At 37.2% G+C, this 20,568-nt stretch overlaps 1 protein-coding gene across 1 annotated transcript; it reads right to left on the reverse strand.

The window, feature by feature from the left end:
• Nucleotides 1-328: 328 nt before the first annotated feature.
• Nucleotides 329-20,296, reverse strand: LOC127670187 (amine sulfotransferase-like). Its single transcript, XM_052164544.1, has 6 exons — nt 20,155-20,296; nt 15,260-15,468; nt 13,898-14,024; nt 12,932-13,026; nt 2,044-2,230; nt 329-450 (listed from the first exon to the last, which is right to left on the reverse strand). The coding sequence occupies exons 1-6, from the start codon at nt 20,294-20,296 to the stop codon at nt 329-331; spliced, it is 882 nt and encodes a 293-aa protein (XP_052020504.1).
• Between the last annotated feature and the right edge of the window lie 272 nt (nt 20,297-20,568).

Here is a 20,568-nt window from a genome sequence, read left to right on the forward strand (position 1 = left end):
TAAATTAATTGAGGGGAAAACATGGACTATAGAATACTCAAAAAATATATCTATGAGCTATATTTTATGCGTTCTTTTACACCATTGGTTTGTTTTTGTTGTTGTTTGGTTTGGTTTCTTGTTTTTTGTTTGTTGTTGTCTTGTTAATGAAACCAATGCTAGTAGCTCTCTTTGAAATTTCTGTCATGCCAAACAGTCTAGGCACAAGGTATTCCTTTTTGTCCATGAGCTTTACTTTACAACTAATATTTAAGTGAGAGAAATACATAAATGACAGCCTTGTGTTAGTACAATTTTGTATGATTTTTTTCACATGGTGATTAATGTTCTACTCCTCATTTATATTCCAGATGAATTTTAAGGGGATATTTTTCATGTTCATATCAAATATCTTGTCAAATCTTTCACTTTGATCCACAGTCAAATGATGTTTCCAGTCTCCAACAGCACCTAATGGGAAAAGAACAGGGCAGTCCCTAAGTAAAGAGAATTTTACTGTTTATATATCACCCTACAAATCACTGAGCTCTCAGTGGGGATCCACTGTATACCTCTCCTTACATCACTGATAGGTGAAATAAACTTCAGTTTAAGAGCATACTTAGTAGATATCACTAGCTGCTACTACCTAATAATAACTAATTTTTAGAAAGAAGAACCCTTTAACATTTAAAATACATTAGAATTTTAAAGCTGTGGTTTTCCATCTATTTATTATTAAATTAAGAAAATATACCTTACTTCATACAGAACCTTCTGAGATACATGTGAGATTTTTTCCAAACACAAAAGATGAGTTCTCAAGATTTCAGCAAGTAAGTCAAAGTGACACAGAGTGTCAGAAGAACCAGTGTTATCATTTTTACTAGTCAAAATCTGAAATATCCAGTTGGTAGTGGCAGATGCCTTTAATAATGTCACTTGGAAGGCAGAAGCAGGCAGATCTCCATGAGTTCAAGGCCAGCATGGTCTGCAGAGTGAATTTCAGAGTTATACAGAGAAACCCTGTCTGGAAAAAGCAAAACAATTCAAAACAAAACCGAATTTGGAATATAAAATATATCATTTAAAGGGCAAATAGCCATTTGGGATATTAAGCTAACAGAGACCACAATGTTAAATTATTATTTGCATTTGGGACAAATGCCACGCTATTCTGGGTAAGACATATGGTCTTGTTAAGAATGGAATGTGACAGTTTATAGTATGTGCAGAAGAGACAAATAAGAAGAGTTTCTGAAAAATATTAAAATCCAGAGATAATAATTTATAAAATGTTGCCTATAATAATGGTGTTTAAAGAGTATTATAAAAAAAATTTCATTCTTATCCACACTTCCTAGCTTATAATTAAATTATAAGAATATATAATGCCTTTGATCAAATTCAATTAATATCAAATAAGCTTATTCAGACATCATTCTAATTTTTATAGTTTTTATGGAAAAACTCTTCAAACCTAACTCATTTTCAAATTACAAATATTGGGAGGGGTGTGCTTCAGAGACAAGAGGAATATGAAATCAAGCCATGTTATCCTGGGCTATACTATGAATGTGAATCTCTCTCCCTCCCTCCCTCCCCCCCCCTTACTCACACACACATACACACACACACACACACACACACACACACACACACACACACACACACACACACACATTTTTATGTTTACAAACTCACATCACCACCAGCAACAACAACAACAAACCAAAGTAAAGCAAAATAACAAAACAACACTGAATTAGAATCTTCACTTCTAACACATCTATTGCCTAGGATAAAACTGTTGGCATACTTTAAAAAGTTGATTTGTATGGGCCAAAAGGAAGGAAATGTCATATTAAATTAGTAAGTGAAATTGTCAGATTTTGTACAAAAATACTACTAGAAACCTAGACCCTCTGTCAGGTAAAGTATTTGATTCTTCCAAATATCATTATCCTTTTGAAAAAGTCATTGGAAACACAGATTATTTATCCTACATATAAAAACTTGTGGGAACACTCAACATTTTTGCTACTACAGAATACTGAATATTACCTTTGCGAAGGAAACTTCCTTCATCATTTCGTGTTCCAAGTTCATGTTTTATAATGTATTTGTAATTTGCTAGTGGGTCAGATTTCATGTTCTGAAAGGTAGCTTGTCTCACAACAGCATCCACATCTTCTTCACTCAGTTCTTTCTCCAGAAAACTGCAGATTTTAAGCACTGAGCTTCTGAGATCCTGAAACAATCATGGAATGAGAAATTACTGATATTATGGAGGTATGAGTTACAACCTAACAAGTAACATGAATGGGTAGGGTTCACTTTTGTAATGGAAAGATTGTTCAACACATGAAAATATCACAGAAAGAGGGTGAAACAAAAAAACCTAAATCATTATTTAAGGCCAATCATACAAAATAGGCCTTTAATAAAACACGGAGTTTTGAGAATTTGTATTCTAAGCTGGCTTGGAACTCAGTACTCTAGACTGCTCTTAAAGTTAGAATGGTCTCCCTATTTAGTGTGCCATGTGCTGGGATACAAATTGGAGCAACTACACCTTTCTCAACATCTTTCTGTGAAATAAAAACTTCAATAAAGGAGTGGAAGAAGAAAAGTACCTCAACATGAAACACTGTGTATTAAATATTGGTAGCTAAAAATCACACTTGGTTGAGAAGAATGTGGTCATTTACATCTGAGGTCTGGAATAAGCCAGATTTCACCCTTCCTATTTAGCACATTACTTGGAAATAATAGGCAGAACATTTGGCCAATGAAAGAAACATAGCATCTGAATTAAAGATAAAGAAGCACAATTTTCTTAAAGCAGAGAGAATAACCGCATACGTATAGACTTAACAAAAAAGCACATACATAGAAATCTACTAGAGCAACAAGTTAACAAAGTTTTAAGATATTGAATAAAAAATCAACACACATTATTAGTTTAAATTCTAAGTAGTAGCAGTGTGTTACTGAAAACAATAAAAAACACGAACTTTGAAATGGTAGCATTAAGAAATGATAAAATAAAATAAATATCAAAACTAATAAATTTCCCATTTACGCTTGATAAATTTACAAAGGTGAGTGACAGCTCTGTTCATAGCAACCAAACTTTGATGGAAGGAAAAGAAAAGAAATACACGGAACACTATTCTTCACACATGAACTGGGCAGTTATTTTAAACGTGCTATATACAGTGGTCCATATACAGTGGGCCATACAGTGACCCATTTTTTGAGAGGGAGAGAGAGGCAGGAGGAGGGCAGACAAGATGATGGAGGGGAGACAGGAGGTCAAAAAAAAAAAAGTTGGAAGGCAGATAGAGCAGTAGCATGTGTCCTGGAGGAGCCCCAATCAGTAAGGGATTTCTTAGCTGAAGAATATAGTAGTATAGGGATATATCTCTGCAATCTAGTCTTGCAGATTATAAATATTATAACCGAGTTGTGTGGTCTTTGCACAAGCTTATTGGAGTTTGAGATTTACTGTAACAAATTAGCACCCGTCATATTGACTAGAACCCAACTGACCTGAGATAAAAGTTCACTGCCCCTCCCTCACCCCTCAAATATATGGCTGAAGCAGTGATTTAAGCTGTAGCAGTGTGTAGATTGAAAGCTGACTGGGTCTGCTGGATTTACAGAGAACTGTAGAGAGGTTCATTCCTGATGCCCCAGACAAACAGCTGTGGCAGGTGGCAGCCCCCTGGCCTAGAGCTGGAATTGGGCAGCACTGTGTAGCACTCCCAGGGAGGGTCAGGGGACCCAGGAGCACAACAGTCTATGTGGTAGTTTTGGCAGTTTCAGTGAACTGATTAGGGAGGGCATCTACAGAGATGAGAGAGAACCACACCCCCTCTCCTGTATCCCCCTTGTGTACAGAGGACATACACAGACCAGGCTTTCCCAACTGCTTGTGCTTCAGTTGCATCATGAGTCCAGTGGGGATGCATACAGTCCAACTAACCTCGTTTGCCGTGCCCAGCAACCCAAGCTCTGGGTAGGATGCTGGCCATCACCCTTAAACCCATAACTGGCTTCCAACATGGGGCAGAACCAGCTAAATTGTGCCCGCAGCTGGAATCCATACACAGAGACCCACATTGGAACTTCAGATTCCCCAAAGCCATGAGCAATTGGACTTAATTCTTGTGTTCCTGGCCAGTTTCTTCAGTCCCTCCCCTCCCCCTTAGCCTGTCTACATTATAGCTAAACTGGTACTTTCTTGCTAACCTTGCAGACCTTCCCCTCCTCCTTTTGACTCTTAGCTATAGTCTCTACTCTCTGGCCTTCCTCCAGTTCTGCAGCAAGGGCTCCTACTGAGCTGCTTTTCAGACAGCAGAGCCTGCACTAAACTCTCTTCTTCCTCCTCTGCCAGCCAACATGTGGTTCCCTGAGTTCAGTGCAGGCCAAAAAGCCAAATTTGCCCTCTCAACACTGGCCAGCAAGCTGCCTCTGCTTTGGCTAGAAAACTTCTCATTCCCCATGTCCCTGACTGTGCTATCTATGCTTATTCCTTTGAGCTTTTGTTCAAGGTTGGCCTTTCACCTCCTGCTTTCCAAGAAATAACAAATGGGAGAACAGAAACCTGTCTGCTAGAGCACACAGTCACCTCTTGGCAGAGCAGCCCCTCCTGCTCCCCCTAAACCCTCCAAAGAAAAACCAAATGCACCTGATACCCTTAAGGCTTTGTTTAAACGTTTGCCCTCCCTACTAGGAAACAACATTCATGCTTTTCAACCCCAAATTTTCTTGCTTCTTTATTTAAATGTTTATTTTTCTCCCTAACTTGTTTAAGAAATCTTTTAAGGTCCACCATTATTCAATTCGTAATTAACAACCAGTTTCCTTTTACAGACAAGCCATCACTGCCTATCCTGGATGCACAATTAAAATGATGTTTTGTTCCTCAGCCGTCATAAGCAGACTTAAAGAATGCCTTCCAGGACTAAGTCCCTCAAACAACATTGCTTTGCTAGGATCATAACAATGGACCATGAGGTGCTCTCAAGCAAACCATTGCAAGCTTAACATTCCCTAGCCACCTTATTTGGACATCCCCCTGCTGGGGTTCTGCTCCTCTGTTGTGATTATTCTCCAGGTTTACAGGGCTTGCTACACAGATCCAGCTGAGACAGCTTAATCTCTTAAAACCTGACTGGACAGCAAAGATGCCTTCCTCCAGACACCTCATCTGACTGAAGACTACCAAGGCACATCCAGAGATCCAGAGACATGGACTGAATCCCACAGAAGACAGACTTGGGACCTCCCAGTTACAGATGGACTCTCTTGCCAAAGTCAAATGGCTGCTGAACTTGAGGGGAAGTTAAATGATAGTAAAGACAACACAATGTCTACCTAGATTAATTTCTGCTTAAAACTGATGTTATTACCCTCAAACTGTACAACCCATGGAACAATTATTTGATTCAATAATCCCTTGCCTTTCCAACCCCTACCCTTCACCCCACTTACCACTCTGGCCTAGTTGTGTCATCCCTCATGCCTGTATAGTATTTTCTTTTGAAACTTCCACCACACCCAAACTTTTCACTACAAATGACACAGTCCATCCAGTGACCCCTGTCTTCTTAAAAAGTAAAGGGAAGAGATGTGGGACTGGGAAAGGTAGTCTGTGTTCTGGTTGAGTGAGGCTTACTCTCCAGAGACCTAGTAGATATTCTACAAGGGACGGCCCATTGGCCATGCTCCCAGACACTAGGCTTGTGCCATGAGGCCCTTAACTCCATAATTTTGTGGCAATCAGTCACATATGGTAATGCCCCAAGCCCTTGATATTCTGTCTAGACTCCAGCCCCACAGTCACCTGGCAACTGCCAGGTGTGCCCCTCTCCAGGGTTACCTGGCAACAGCCAGGTAGGCTGTTTGCGCCTTCCCCTCTCTCTTACTCTCTTGCTCTCTTCTCTTACTCTTTTCCCTCTCTTGCCCTGTGTTCTTCTCTCTCCATGTGGCCACGGCTGGCCTCTACTTCTCACCTTCCCCTCATCTCTACAATAAAGGCTAAAACCTTGGACTGCCTCTTCTCATCTGGACCCACCATGCTGGAACAATGGGGCAGGTCTTCCCCTAAGGAGCCGTGCTTCTAGTCTCCCACTAGAATGCCTCCCAGCATTCTTAGCCATAGTTACCACCAACCCAAGCCATCCACTGATCAAGCCAGGACTCTTGTCCCCGTGGGACCCAGCTGGAGCTTTCCCCTGCCCCTTTCCCTTCAGTCCTGGGCCAGAGCCCAGCCGCAGGCTCACACTCCTGTTCTCAGCTCTTCCACTACATCCAGCTGCTTCTGGGATGTCCAAGACTGAGAATCCCAAGACTGTTCCTTCCTCACCCCCGCAGTCTGTGTCTCATGGCTTCTCACAGCCAGATGCCCACCTGGTGGCATGGGGGTGTGCACAGTCCAACTCCCTGTGCCCACCTGCCCAGTGTCCCAAGATCTAGAAGTGTGTGGGTCACCCCACACCCCTTACAACTCACACACAAGTACATGCTGCCACCTGCAACCCAAACAAATAACAGAGAGCCAGCTAGGAGGCATTCACTTCTTTCTACAGTCAGCCTCTCTCTGTGAATAAAAGAATTGGAGAGGACTGCAGGGTTCTGAAGCAAGCAGTAAAGGGAGACAAATTTACAAAGGACTCCAGATCAGGGAATAAGTAATATATATGTATATGTATATATATATGTGTGTGTGTGTGTATGTGTATATATATATGTGTGTATATATATATATATACACACACATACACATATATACATACATACATATAATTTGCAAGTTAAAGGTGAGAAACACAATAAATGACTTTTGAGCTTTAGGGGATGATATTTTGAACTGTTTGACAGGGATGAATTTAAAGGAAATATGTATCCTGTTATTTACTAGTGCTGCAATATTTATTCTCTAGATTTACTTTATCTTCTCAAAAGACAGATAAAAAGTTACAAACCTTAGAAAAGAGATGAGAGGAAACACAACAGTTAAAAGTTAAAGATTTTATAGGTCAAAATGAGCAAAGTCTAGCGGATAATTTACCAAAGCTAATAAATCAAAGTAAGGCAGATGGTACAATATCAGAATTATAACATAAAGAGAAGCCAAAATTATGGAAGCATGGCCTAGAACAGAAGACACAGGAATTTATAGAGCAGCATGAAAAACAGAAAGAGAAATCTAAGACTTCGTAACATAACCTAGAGGAAACATTAGAATTGAAGACACAGGAAATCATAGATCAGACTGAGCAGGAAAGAGAAAATAATGAGGATTGAAAGCGAGACTTGGAGAATAACTATTTAAAATTAAGCTGTCAAATTAAAATGGAGAGCAGAATATCATAATTTCAATATAAAGAAAATTTTGAATGTGGACAGATTTAATTTAAAATCTTGAACAGAGAATACAGGAACTGAAGGAACAATAGTAGTGACAAAAGAAGAGCTACAAAGCATGAACACAACCTTAAGGGAGGAAGTTAAAAGTTCAATTAAGGAAAATACTCAAGTAGAGACAGAAGATAAAAAAAAAGCCAACCAAAAGTTATTAGAAAGCAAACTTTAGTTTATCTGATTAGTATACAACAAAGACCTATAGACAATAGTTATCCATGGGGTTATCAGGAGTTTGAATGTCAACCCATGGTTGTGTAAGAACTGAGGACATTTAAGGAAAGTGTTACTGATTTTGGAATGTATTCAACATCTGTAAAACAAATCCTGACTTCTTGGGCCATTAAAAATAGAATAATCCCCCAAGATAGGAAGGATATGGCAAGAGCAATATTAGATCCCACCACATATTTACAATGGTTCTCATGGTGAAGAGGAGAGGTGAGGGAGATAGGACATCAAAATAGAGCCAGGGGCAGAGAGATTCCCACAGATCAGCTGCTTGGCAAAGGTCACTTTGCTGAGGTAGAGTGCAGGCTGTATATGACGAACAAACTTTGACATTGTGTTGATTGACAGGCTTAAAGGACAGGGACAAATACACAGAATCAAACAATAAACTTGAACCATTTACTCACGTAATGCAAGATCCAAAGGAAATCTTCCCTGACTTTTTGCAAAGGCTAACCTCAGCTGTGGAAAGGAGTGTAACAGATTCAGCATCAAGAAAGGCAAATCTAGTATTTAGCTTTTGAAAATATGAATGCTGAATGCAAAGAAGTAATCAGACCACCAAGAGCAAGGTTAGAATCAGTAGATGAGTGGATTAGATATACAGTTGATAATAGGATCTCACTTGCCTGATATGACTGTTATAAAAGAAGCTGCCCCTAGAGACCTAGAGCTGGCCTAAGATTTCAAATGTTTTAATTGTGGTGAGCAGGGTCGTCTCAGAAATAACTGCAGGAAAAAACAAAACAAAACAAAACAAAACAAAAAACAAAGTAATGTCAAAATGGGGCCTATGTCTTCTGGACTATGTCAACGATTTGGCATAGGCCAACATTTAGCATGGGAATGTATACCAACAACAGACAAATGTAGCAACAGCCTATCAAAACACTCCCAGGGGTCCTCTTCCAGGCCCCAATGCCAGGCAGGGAGAATTCTCTTCCTCAGGACAATTAAACACCACTGCTTCAAAAACAGATGTTATGAGACCAGAAAAAAAGATTGAGGCAAAATTTAAAGACAATTAAAAAATCCTAAGATGGAACCAAAAAAGACTATTTTGGCAAACCTCTATGGAGGATCAAAGACCAAAATCAAGGATACTAGTAAACGATATTGAGATTGAAGGAATGGTCAACACTGTAGCAAAAGTCACTATTGCCTCTCCAAAATCTTGGTTTGCAATTTGGCAATTTGTCAAGAAGTAGATATCCTATTCCAAGGAGTTGGTATTTTATCTCAAATCACCAGTTGGCTTAAATTTACAGGACCTGAAATTCGGGTAGGAAAATTGAAGCCATTAACTTATAGGGAATATATCTACTACAGCAGTGAAAAACACAAATTAATATCTCTTCAGTTTCAATGTCTGGCTGCTAATAAAAATGTAAATTAGTTAGGGAACATTATCAAAGGCTAGAGACTGTCCAGGTTATCTATAAACAAGAAACAGCAGAGCCTGACAAGTTAGTTCTACCCCAAACAGTCACTGCTAATAAGATACCAACAGTCTTACCACTAAGGTGCTTGACTGACTAACCTATTTGGATTGATCAATGATCCATGACAAAAGAAAAAAACTACAGGCATTAGAACAGCTAGTTCAGGAGCAGCTGGAGGCTCAGCATATAGAGGAGTCTACAAGCCTTTTGAATTCTCCAGTATTTGTCATTAAAAAAATCTGGCAAATGGAGGATGTTGAGAGTTCTGAGTAATTTATAAGATTATTCTGCCAATAGGTTCCTTGCAGCCTGAAATCCCATTGCCTTCCTTGTTGCTGAAGGAGTGGCCTTTCATAGTGATTGAGCTGAAAGACTGCTTTTTCTCAATTCCTCTAGATGAACATGATAAGGAAATGTTTGCTTTCTCAGTACCTTACTTCAGTAGAGGTCACCCAATAAAAAGATATCATTGGAAATTCATGCCACAAGAAATGTTGCATATATGTCCCTACTTTGTGTCAATATTTTGTACAGCAGTCATTGAAGATGATTTGCAAACCATTTCCCCAGTCCATATTTTATCATTATATGCATGGCATCCTATATATAAATATTCTGGAAAGAATGTTTGATGAAGTGAAAAAAATATGCCTTGTTGGGGATTGCAAATCACCCCTGAAAAAATACAGAGAGGGGATTCTATCAATTACCCAGGGTATAGAATAAGTCTGTGAAATGTAAGGCCACAAAAGGTGCAAATCCAAAGAAACCACTTAAGAACCCTTAATGATTTACTGAAGCTATGGGTGATATTAACTGTCTGTAGCCCAAGATTGCTTTGGCCCCTCAAGAGCTAAGCAATTTATTTCAAACCTTATCAGGTGATAAAGATGTAAATAGCCAAAGGAAATTATCAACCTAGGCTGAGAAGGACTTAACTCTGTTAGAAATTAAATTCCAAATACACATCTAGATTTTATTGTTCCAAAGATGGCCTGCATCTTAGTCATCTTACCTTCTTCTCATTCACCCATAGGAATTCTGGTGTAGAGAGAAGATTATACCTTAGAATAGATTTTTTTAAAGCACATAAACAGGCAAGAAACTAAAAACCTGCATTGAAATTGATACTTAAAGGAAAAATGAGACTTCCACAATTAGTCAGAATGGACCCAGCTGAAATTGTGGTAAAGAAAGGGACTTCATAAAAAAAAAAAAAACTAATTGGATTCTCCTTTATATAATAAAGGGGATTCAAATATCTGGAGCCCCTATATTTTACATTAATGCCAATAAATCAGGAAAGGCAGGATATAAATTAGAATATGTAAGTAAGTTGGCTCAGAGTCCCTGTAAGTCAGTTTAAAAATCTGACTTGTATGCAATACTCAGGGTGTAATCAATTTTCAAGAGTCTCTTAATATAGTAACTGAATCTCAATATGCAGAAAGGGTTGTTTTATACATAGAGGCTGCTGAACTTATTCAGGATGACTCTGAATTGACTTCACTATTTATTCAGCTACAACAAATGATAAGAAATAGGAGTAATTCACTATACTTGACACACATAAGATCCCATACAATTCTGCCAGGCCTTCTGTCTCAAGGTAATAATGTAACTGAACTGAACAGCTATTGATAGTATACTAGAGGCATCGGAATTCTATAAAAACCCCACCATGTTTCTAGGTAAGGCTTAAAGAAATTGGCAACAAGCCAAGGAAATTTTGAGGTAATATAATACTTCCACATTATATATCCAAACTCTACTACCTACAGGAAGAGAAGCTCTGAATTCTCAAGACAGAATTAGCATATCAAATGATACCCAAGAAGAGGGAAAGAGAGGGCTCTTGTTCTGAAAAGAGCTGTTCCAGCTTTGTAGGGGAGAACCAGGACAGGGAAATGGGAGGGGGGGGTGATTGGAAAATGGGCGGAGGGAAGGGGGCTTATGAGACCAATGGGGGGTGAACTGGGAAAGGGGAAAGCATTCGGAATGTAAACAAAGAATATAGAAAGAAAAATCTGATGCACAGAGGCTGACAAAAACAAAATATAAACATGCCAAGACCCGAGGAGATTGAAAATTAGAACAATGCAGTTAAAAGAAAGAGATTGAACTTGGGTTGTCAGGTATGCTCAGCAAGCCCATTTACCACTAAGCCATATCATCAGTCCAAACACAGTTCCAGGTTTATTACTTTGAGTACTTGCTTCCTGACACTTTGCCATTCTTCTAAACTCATGGACCCTATAAATCCTTAGTGCCTGTACAGAGAAATCATTCATTTTCTAATAACCCACATGCCCGTAAGTTCTCAGCGAGTGCTAAGGTTCAACCCTTTTGATTTGCACAGCGTATGAAGATACTGTGTAAGGAGCAAATCAGCTATTGCCAAGATAAAGGCTTGGGGTTGCGTGAAAAGGAGAAGAAGGTGATGCTGAAATAACTGGAGGATCTGAAGGTGGAGCTGTCTCAGCTTCACGTCACCCAAGTGACAGGTCCCAACAGTAGTCATGCAAAAATCCATCACCTGTCTTCATTGTCATTAACCAGACACAAGAAAGAAAACCTCAAGAAATTCTACAAGGGCAAGGAATACAGACCTCTGGAACTGTGCCCCAAGAAGACTAGAGGCATGAACTGCTGGATCACAAAACATGAAGAGAAGCTGAAGACCAAAAAGCAGCAGTTGAAGGAGCAGCTCTATATAATGCCCCAGGATTACATCAAGGCCTGAGGTGGCAATGACAACAAAGTGCACGGCTGGCAAAAAAAAAAAAATACTGTTTACTTGTGTACAACCTGAAAAACATCCTACAGATTCATCTGAGAGACATTCTCCAATAATCTTTTCGAAAACAGGAAGAGCTTGTCCTACATGGTCAATTCTGGTATGTGGCTCTGGTTGTTCACATTTTACAATAGATTTATGTTTCATATATGAGAAAATGGATGATCATGCTAGCTCTAGTATCTCTGAGTATATAGTGAATTTAAATGATGCTGTCATTCAGACCCTTATTATTTAGTATTACTGTTCTATATTTACAACCACAATACACGGACTCAGCCTATAATAGAGCAGAGAGTAAAGAATTTATGATACATGTCATATACTATATTTATGAAATAGGTTATTACTCAGACAGCAATGAAATGAAATGAAATTCTGTCATATGCATGAATGTATGAAGCTAAGGGCTAAGTTAAATAAGCCAGAATAAGTGCCACATGTAATCTCATATTTTTAAAATAGTGATTTGGATTAATAATGATTTGGAAAGGTCTTGGAAGAACAGATAACAAGTCAAGAAGAGTGGAGAGATAAGCCATCTATTCTATTATTGAATACTCTGTTCAATGCATACTCTATTCATATGCAAGAACACCAAACCGGACACCATTAGTATGTGTAATTATATTGCTGCTGTGAAAGTTTGATGTTGGCTTTACATGTGTGGTTGAAAAATAAGGGACCAGAAAAGATTAATGTATAGAGAAGAGAGAGTAATGGGGAAGTCCAGTCAATGAGACAAAGGCAGGAAGTTAGGAATCTTCTCCAGCAAAACACCCAAGGAAGAGTTATATTTACAGATACCTGGGAAAGTGTGCTTTCAACCAAGAGAAGAACAATGTAGAAAAATCATCTAAAAATGACCCTGCAGAGACTTGAGGCCCCACGGAATGGGAGGCCTGGCAGTGTGTGGAGTGGGGACATCCTCTTGGAGAAAGGGGGAAGGAGAAATCAGATGAGGAACTGTGGGAGGTCAGACTGCAAGGGGATCAATGACTGCATTTTAAAAATGAGTAATTAAAAAAATAGAATTTTCCCATCATACCTTCTTCATGTCTTCATAGCTTATGAACATTATATTGAAATCATGTCTGTGTTCATACCAGCCTTTTATGTGATCAAACCAACAGCTTCCTATCACTGGGAAGAAAGGTAACGAGTAAGAATGGTGAGCTGTGTGTGACTGTGGTAAACAACAAACTCTACCCTTTTTTATGTTTGAGAATTTTCATAAATAAGAGTTGTTGCAGTAGACATCTGTATCACTATTGAAAATGTTTAGTGTTTTGGGGAACAATTTATTGACATTTGTCAAAATCCCTTATATAAAGTTACTACACAAGTAGGGAGGAAGCAATACCCAAGGAACTGAGGCTGAAGATGTCTTTACTGCACAATGTTTCATTTTCCTCCATGTCTCTTATTTCTCCTCTTGTTTGATAAGATATCTGGGAAACAATGTTCACTGAGTACAGTGGCACAAACTGTGAATATCATCGTACAAATGATTGGGACCCTGGCTCCACACCTTATGAACCTCTTTGGTTAATTAATCCTCCTAAGTAGTGGAATGTACAATTCTATCATTGAATATAAAGCCTTATATAGGCCCATGGAAAACACACACTCATCTTCAACATTCACTCTGCAGAATGGATCACTCTAACCTTTATCTCTAGCTGGAAGGAATTTGTATAACAGCTGTAAACAAAATACTTCCTTTGAGACCTTGACAATCTGTCAATGATGTACAAAGATAGAGTAATTGGAGGCAGATGGATTTGACATACATTTGTGACTCAAGATTAATTTTTGGGGTTTTGTTTTTCTGTTTGTCATTATTGTTTTCCCTTTTTCTTTTCATTTTCCTTTCTCAGAAATTAAACATATGGATTTTCAAAACATTGACATGTTCCATTTTTTAAAATTGTGTTCTGTAAGTTTGAGAATTTGGTTAAGTAGAAGCTTTGGTATAATTCATTTATGTCCTGTTAAAAGGATGAATACTTACTATTTCCATTTAGAAAGTTTTGCATAAATTTTTCTATAGAATTTGAACTTGGGAGTATAACCATCAAATTTGAGAAATGGAAACAAGAGATCAAAACATCTTTAGGATTTCTGTAGACATAAAGAATCTGTAGACAGAAGTATGGAATTATTTCTTCTAGTCTTTGAACTGTGGAAAGGCAAGTGGTTATTATATTGATCCATATATTTTTTACAAATAGTATTGTAATAAACACCTTTTCTCAATGGCATTTCATAAATATCTAAGAATGTATCTAAGTTCTCAAGAAGTGATCTTATTTGTAATTCATAAATACTGAAAGTTAATTTATATTATATGATCAAAATATATTGTATTCCAATTTTTAAAGTAAACTTAATTTCCCTTGATGGTCAATTGATGGGTATTATGCGATACTAAACATACAACTAGGGAAATATAGGAAATAATTTTAAAAACAAAAAAACAACAATCACATCAATATACATTTTACTTTATACCTTTAAAAAAGTAACTTAAATATAGGTTAAACATATAAGTAGTATAAAAAAAATCACACATAAAGTAATAATCTTGTCTGTCCACAATCTTAGAACCTGGGATTTTAGGACAGGAAGAGAAGTTCATGCTATCCTTGGCTCTACAGCAAGACTCCCACCAGAAAAAAGGAGGGGGCAAAGGAAAGGACTACAAAAGAAATATACAACCTAAAGAACACGTGTCTACCCTTAAAGCAAAGAAATACATATTAAATATGAATTTATTAAAAAGAAAAAACAATAAGTTCGATAACACTAAAATTAAAAATGTTTCTTTTAGATTTTATTGGCTGGGGTGGGTTAGTATGGGGAACCTGCTGTCCTCGGAAATGAAGGGAAGAGAGGACTGAGGAGAGGGTGTGTGTGAGGGTGGATGCAAGAGAGATGGGAGAGGGGGACTGCAGTTGGGATGTAAAGTGAATAAATAAATGAATTAAGAAACAAAAAAGTATTTCGCCAATCAAAACCAACAATACAAAGCAAACTGACAGAAAAATGTAATAAAATGTTGACCTAATGATAGAGCCTTTTCACAGAAAGAAAACAATAAATATCGAACAAGATTATTCTCAATATGAGTATGCAAATTAAGGTCTACTTGAGACACATTTTATTAGCTGTCATGTGCACAAACATTTAAAACTCTGATAAAAACTCTTTCAAACATATTAAATTAAGAAAAAATTTTCAGAAAAAAAAGCTGAGTATTCAGGTACTTGTGGTTCTTCATGGCAATTGCATTTTAATAGCAGATTACTGAAATAACCTAATTAATTATACAGTGCTTAGAAAAGGCATTTAGTGACTAAGCTCTATGACATACTTTGGCTTTTTTGTCCTTGAGACCTTTTGGTACTAAGTAATATGGAAGGTGGGATGTGAAGATACGAGGGGATGGCATGTTGGCAAAGTCTAAATTATGAATATTGTACTCCAAGGATGGTACTCTATCCATTGTTGGGATGTTTTCAGTTCTGTTTCGGTGATCCTCAAAATAAATCAAGCTGAGGATCTGCTGAGTCCAGATGGTACCTGTAAAAATAGATAACAATCCTGTTTTCAATGCTGAGGTAGGTTTTAATAATGAATACTAACAGCAATGCCATCCATCTTAAACATAGTTTGTATATTTTTTTTTTTGTCCTTCTTTGCACTTTAAGCATGCTTCAGTGTTCCCAGTTGCCATTCCCTGTGCTCTGTATTCATACCCAAGTACTTAAGGCTAAAATCAATGACTCTTCATTCCATTTCCTTGTGAATGGAGGTAGTGGTTGAAGAGTCGTTATTCAGATTATTCTTGTAGTGTCTGTGTATTCCATACTCCATGCGGAGTCTTTTGGTCATGTTTAACTGTTATTTATATCACATTTGCAGATATTCACCTGCAATGTGCAGCATCACTACAGATGGATAAAGTGTGATCAGATCAGACCATACCAGGGTGAGTAGTGCTTCCATGTTATTGCATCTTTTTTTTTTCTTGTCTTTTTTTTAAATATGTGGAACCTTCTACCATATTTTTTCTTGATTTTCACAAAAGATATATCAGGTTATTGAATGCCACTTTATTGTTGTTTGTGAGTAATTTCATTATTAAATTACTTTGTTATTTGTTTGCCTATAGTAAAACTATTAGAATCAAATATTTCTAGTTTCTACTCTTTCATTGCTTTGCATGCTCAAACACTTCTCTGGCATAGTCCAAGCAACAAATCAGAACACAGATGTTGAAAGAGGACACTAAAGATTTCAGTGTTCTTACAGATACTTGGTTTCTTAGTCCTTAGAGTCAAGTCACATAGTGGAAAGATTTGGGAAATACAAAGTTACAATACCTATTCCCATTAAGGACAGACCCAGGTATGATTAAATCCCATAGTGGTAAGGTTATTATTTATTTATTATTTATAATTTATTTGTAATATAAATTTATTTAGTTTAAAAATAAAATTTATTTACTGTATTTAATCTATTAAAGTTTAATTTATTAAATAAAATATATATAAATGACAAATATGTTTATTATTCATTATAAATTTATGATTTATTTAATTTATTTATTTTAAATAATAAATAAATAAATATGGTTATCTGAAATAACTAACTGAAATAAATAATCCAAAATAAAATTATATATAATTATATATATGAAGTTACATATATATTTATTTACTCATTATTTATTAATGGCTATTCATGATAATTCACTGGTGGCATTGTAGATTTGATTGCTAATTCTCTACTTCCAATGGGTTCTGATGAGTCTAAACTTTTCTTTTTTTTTTTTCATTCTTTTTTTTTATTCGATATAATTTATTTACATTTCAAATGATTTCCCCTTTTCTAGCCCCCCCCCCCCACTCCCCGAAAGTCCCGTAAGCCCCCTTCTCTTCCCCTGTCCTCCCTCCCACCCCTTCCCAGTTCCCCGTTCTGGTTTTGCCAAATACTGTTTCACTGAGTCTTTCCAGAACCAGGGACCACTCCTGCTTTCTTCTTGTATCTCATTTGATGTGTGGATTATGTTTTGGGTATTCCAGTTTTCTAGGTTAATAACCTCTTATTAGTGAGTGCATACCATGATTCACCTTTTGAGTCTGGGTTACCTCACTTAGTATGATGTTCTCTAGCTCCATCCATTTGCCTAAGAATTTCATGAATTCATTGTTTCTAATGGCTGAATAGTACTCCATTGTGTAGATATACCACATTTTTTGTATCCACTCTTCTGTTGAGGGATACCTGGGTTCTTTCCAGCATCTGGCAATTATAAATAGGGCTGCTATGAACATAGTAGAGCATGTATCCTTATTACATGGTGGGGAATCATCTGGGTATATGCCCAGGAGTGGTATAGCAGGATCTTCTGGAAGTGAGGTGCCCAGTTTTCGGAGGAACCGCCAGACTGCTTTCCAGAGTGGTTGTACCAATTTGCAACCCCACCAGCAGTGGAGGAGTGTTCCTCTTTCTCCGCACCCTCTCCAACACCTGCTGTCTCCTGAATTTTTAATCTTAGCCATTCTGACTGGTGTAAGATGAAATCTTAGGGTTGTTTTGATTTGCATTTCCCTAATGACTAATGAAGTTGAGCATTTTTTAAGATGCTTCTCCGCCATCCGAAGTTCTTCAGGTGAGAATTCTTTGTTTAACTCTGTACCCCATTTTTTAATAGGGTTGTTCGGTTTTCTGGAGTCTAACTTCTTGAGTTCTTTATATATATTGGATATTAGCCCTCTATCTGATGTAGGATTGGTGAAGATCTTTTCCCAATTTGTTGGTTGCCGATCTGTCCTCTTGATGGTGTCCTTTGCCTTACAGAAACTCTGTAACCTTATGAGGTCCCATTTGTCAATTCTTGCTCTTAGAGCATACGCTATTGGTGTTCTGTTCAGAAACTTTCTCCCTGTACCGATGTCCTCAAGGGTCTTCCCCAGTTTCTTTTCTATTAGCTTCAGAGTGTCTGGCTTTATGTGGAGGTCCTTGATCCATTTGGATTTGAGCTTAGTACAAGGAGACAAGGATGGATCAATTCGCATTCTTCTGCATGCTGACCTCCAGTTGAACCAGCACCATTTGTTGAAAAGGCTATCTTTTTTCCATTGGATGTTTTCAGCCTCTTTGTCGAGGATCAAGTGGCCATAGGTGTGTGGGTTCATTTCTGGATCTTCAATCCTGTTCCATTGATCCTCCTGCCTGTCACTGTACCAATACCATGCAGTTTTTAACACTATTGCTCTGTAGTATTGCTTGAGGTCAGGGATACTGATTCCCCCAGATTTTCTTTTGTTGCTGAGAATAGTTTTAGCTATCCTGGGTTTTTTGTTGTTCCAGATGAATTTGATAATTGCTCTTTCTAACTCTGTGAAGAATTGAGTTGGGATTTTGATGGGTATTGCATTGAATCTGTATAGTGCTTTAGGCAAAATGGCCATTTTAACTATATTGATTCTACCGATCCATGAGCATGGGAGGTTTTCCCATTTTTTGAGGTCTTCTTCCATTTCCTTCTTCAGAGTCTTGAAGTTCTTGTCATACAGATCTTTCGCATGTTTGGTAAGAGTCACCCCAAGATACTTTATACTGTTTGTGGCTATTGTGAAGGGGGTCATTTCCCTAATTTCTTTCTCAGCCTGCTTATCCTTTGAGTATAGGAAGGCCACTGATTTGCTTGAGTTGATTTTATAACCTGCCACTTTGCTGAAGTTGTTTATCAGCTGTAGGAGCTCTCTAGTGGAGTTCTTTGGGTCACTTAGGTAGACGATCATGTCGTCTGCAAATAATGATAGTTTGACTTCCTCCTTTCCAATTTGTATCCCTTTGACCTCCTTATGTTGTCGAATTGCCCGAGCTAGTACCTCAAGTACAATATTGAAAAGATAAGGAGAAAGGGGGCAGCCTTGTCTGGTCCCTGATTTCAGTGGGATTGCTTCAAGTTTCTCTCCATTTAGTTTGATGCTGGCTACTGGTTTGCTGTATATTGCTAATTCTCTACTTCCAATGGGTTCTGATGAGTCTAAACTTTTCTAAGAACTGGTTGTGCCATCAGCTTCTAGAGCTTGTAACAATGAATGTGTCTTGTATTCTGGGCTGCACAAGATCAAGACTCATTGTCCATCTTAATCTTACTGAGACCCTTCATAAGCACTTAGTGACCTTTTAGTAACTGAGTTATTTAGTTATTATCTACAGTGGAATAGAGTAACTTACAGAGTTCTTCACGTTCTGTAACATATTAAACATTGTAAAGATGAAAAGCAAAGTAGGATTTAATATCAACAAATAATACCAGCAACTATCCTTACTTAAATGGTCAAATATGGTGTTATTATGCATGGCAACCATACTTGGGGTTGGGGGTACATGTGAAATCTTAACATCTTTAGGTTTACTATTTAGTCTCTGCCAATCACTGCAAAAACTCAAACCAGGAAATCCCAATTTTTACCTGCTGAAGTAGAAGTTACCTTTCCAAAAGCAATCTGAGTAATTCTTCCTGCTCAAAAGGACTGTGCAATAAAATTGAAGTTCTTGTGGCTAACATGTCCTAATTAGTCTTCAAAAATTTAAAAAAATAATCCTGGGAAACCTCCCCACTCAAGAAGTTTTTGTTTTTGTTTTTGTTTTGTTTTGAGAATTTGAAGTGAATTACCGTTCTCTCAGAAATCTGGTCAACAAAATTAAATTGGGAATTGAATCATTATTTGAGAAAATGCCTCTAAATAATAAAGCGCGTGTCTCTTGCAGAAAAAGGTTTTGGGTTCTCAGTATTGTTCAATAGGCTAAGGCAATTTATCATCATTTACCAAGTAGTTGCTATTGTCTACAAACTTCTTTTCCCTCTATTTTTTGCACAATAAATTAAAATATAATTTGAGGAAATAAATGATATAGAGACTTGCATTTGATTTAATTTCTCTTTGTCCATAACTTACTTTAAAATTTAGGATGCAGTGGTAGCTGATATTGGTTTTCTGATGTGATTTAGAATTATTATAGAGACAAATCATGTATGTGAGTGGTTATTTCTACTAGGTTCATCTACTTAGGTGTCTTGACTGTACATATAAGGTAACAAGCTTCTGCCTGTGTGATATCTTTGACATGATGACGTCTTTTATTTTTACCATGAGAAAAGAAACTAATACTGTTTAATTGGCATCACTAAGCAGAGACTATATATGGACTTATCCAACCAACACAAAAGAACAATATGACACTTACCAGACTTTGGATATGTGACTATAAAGACGTCATCATCTCGAATTTCATAGTCTTCCATATTTTTCACTATCTCCATTTTAAATAAAGCCTTGTGAAAATTATAGTCTTTGAATTTAACATAAACTTTATCTTTATTGTCCATAATTAGCCACCTAGAAATAAAAATATAAAATTTTCTTTACAATCTTATTAGTTATCAATAGTAAATAATACTTACTGAATGGTCTACATGGGCCAAGCACCACTGAAGTGTCTCTCATTTATTAAAGTTTACTGTAATAACATATTATGTATACAAATTTATTTAAAATCATAATAGTATATTACTATGTTTCTATTGTCACTATATGAGATAAGAAGAAACAAAGACAGCACCAATGTAGAAATATTTTTTTATAGTCAGCTATTGAAAAA

The sequence above is a fragment of the Apodemus sylvaticus genome, chromosome 19, assembly GCF_947179515.1.
Source record: "Apodemus sylvaticus chromosome 19, mApoSyl1.1, whole genome shotgun sequence".
NCBI classification, from domain to species: Eukaryota; Metazoa; Chordata; class Mammalia; order Rodentia; family Muridae; genus Apodemus; species Apodemus sylvaticus.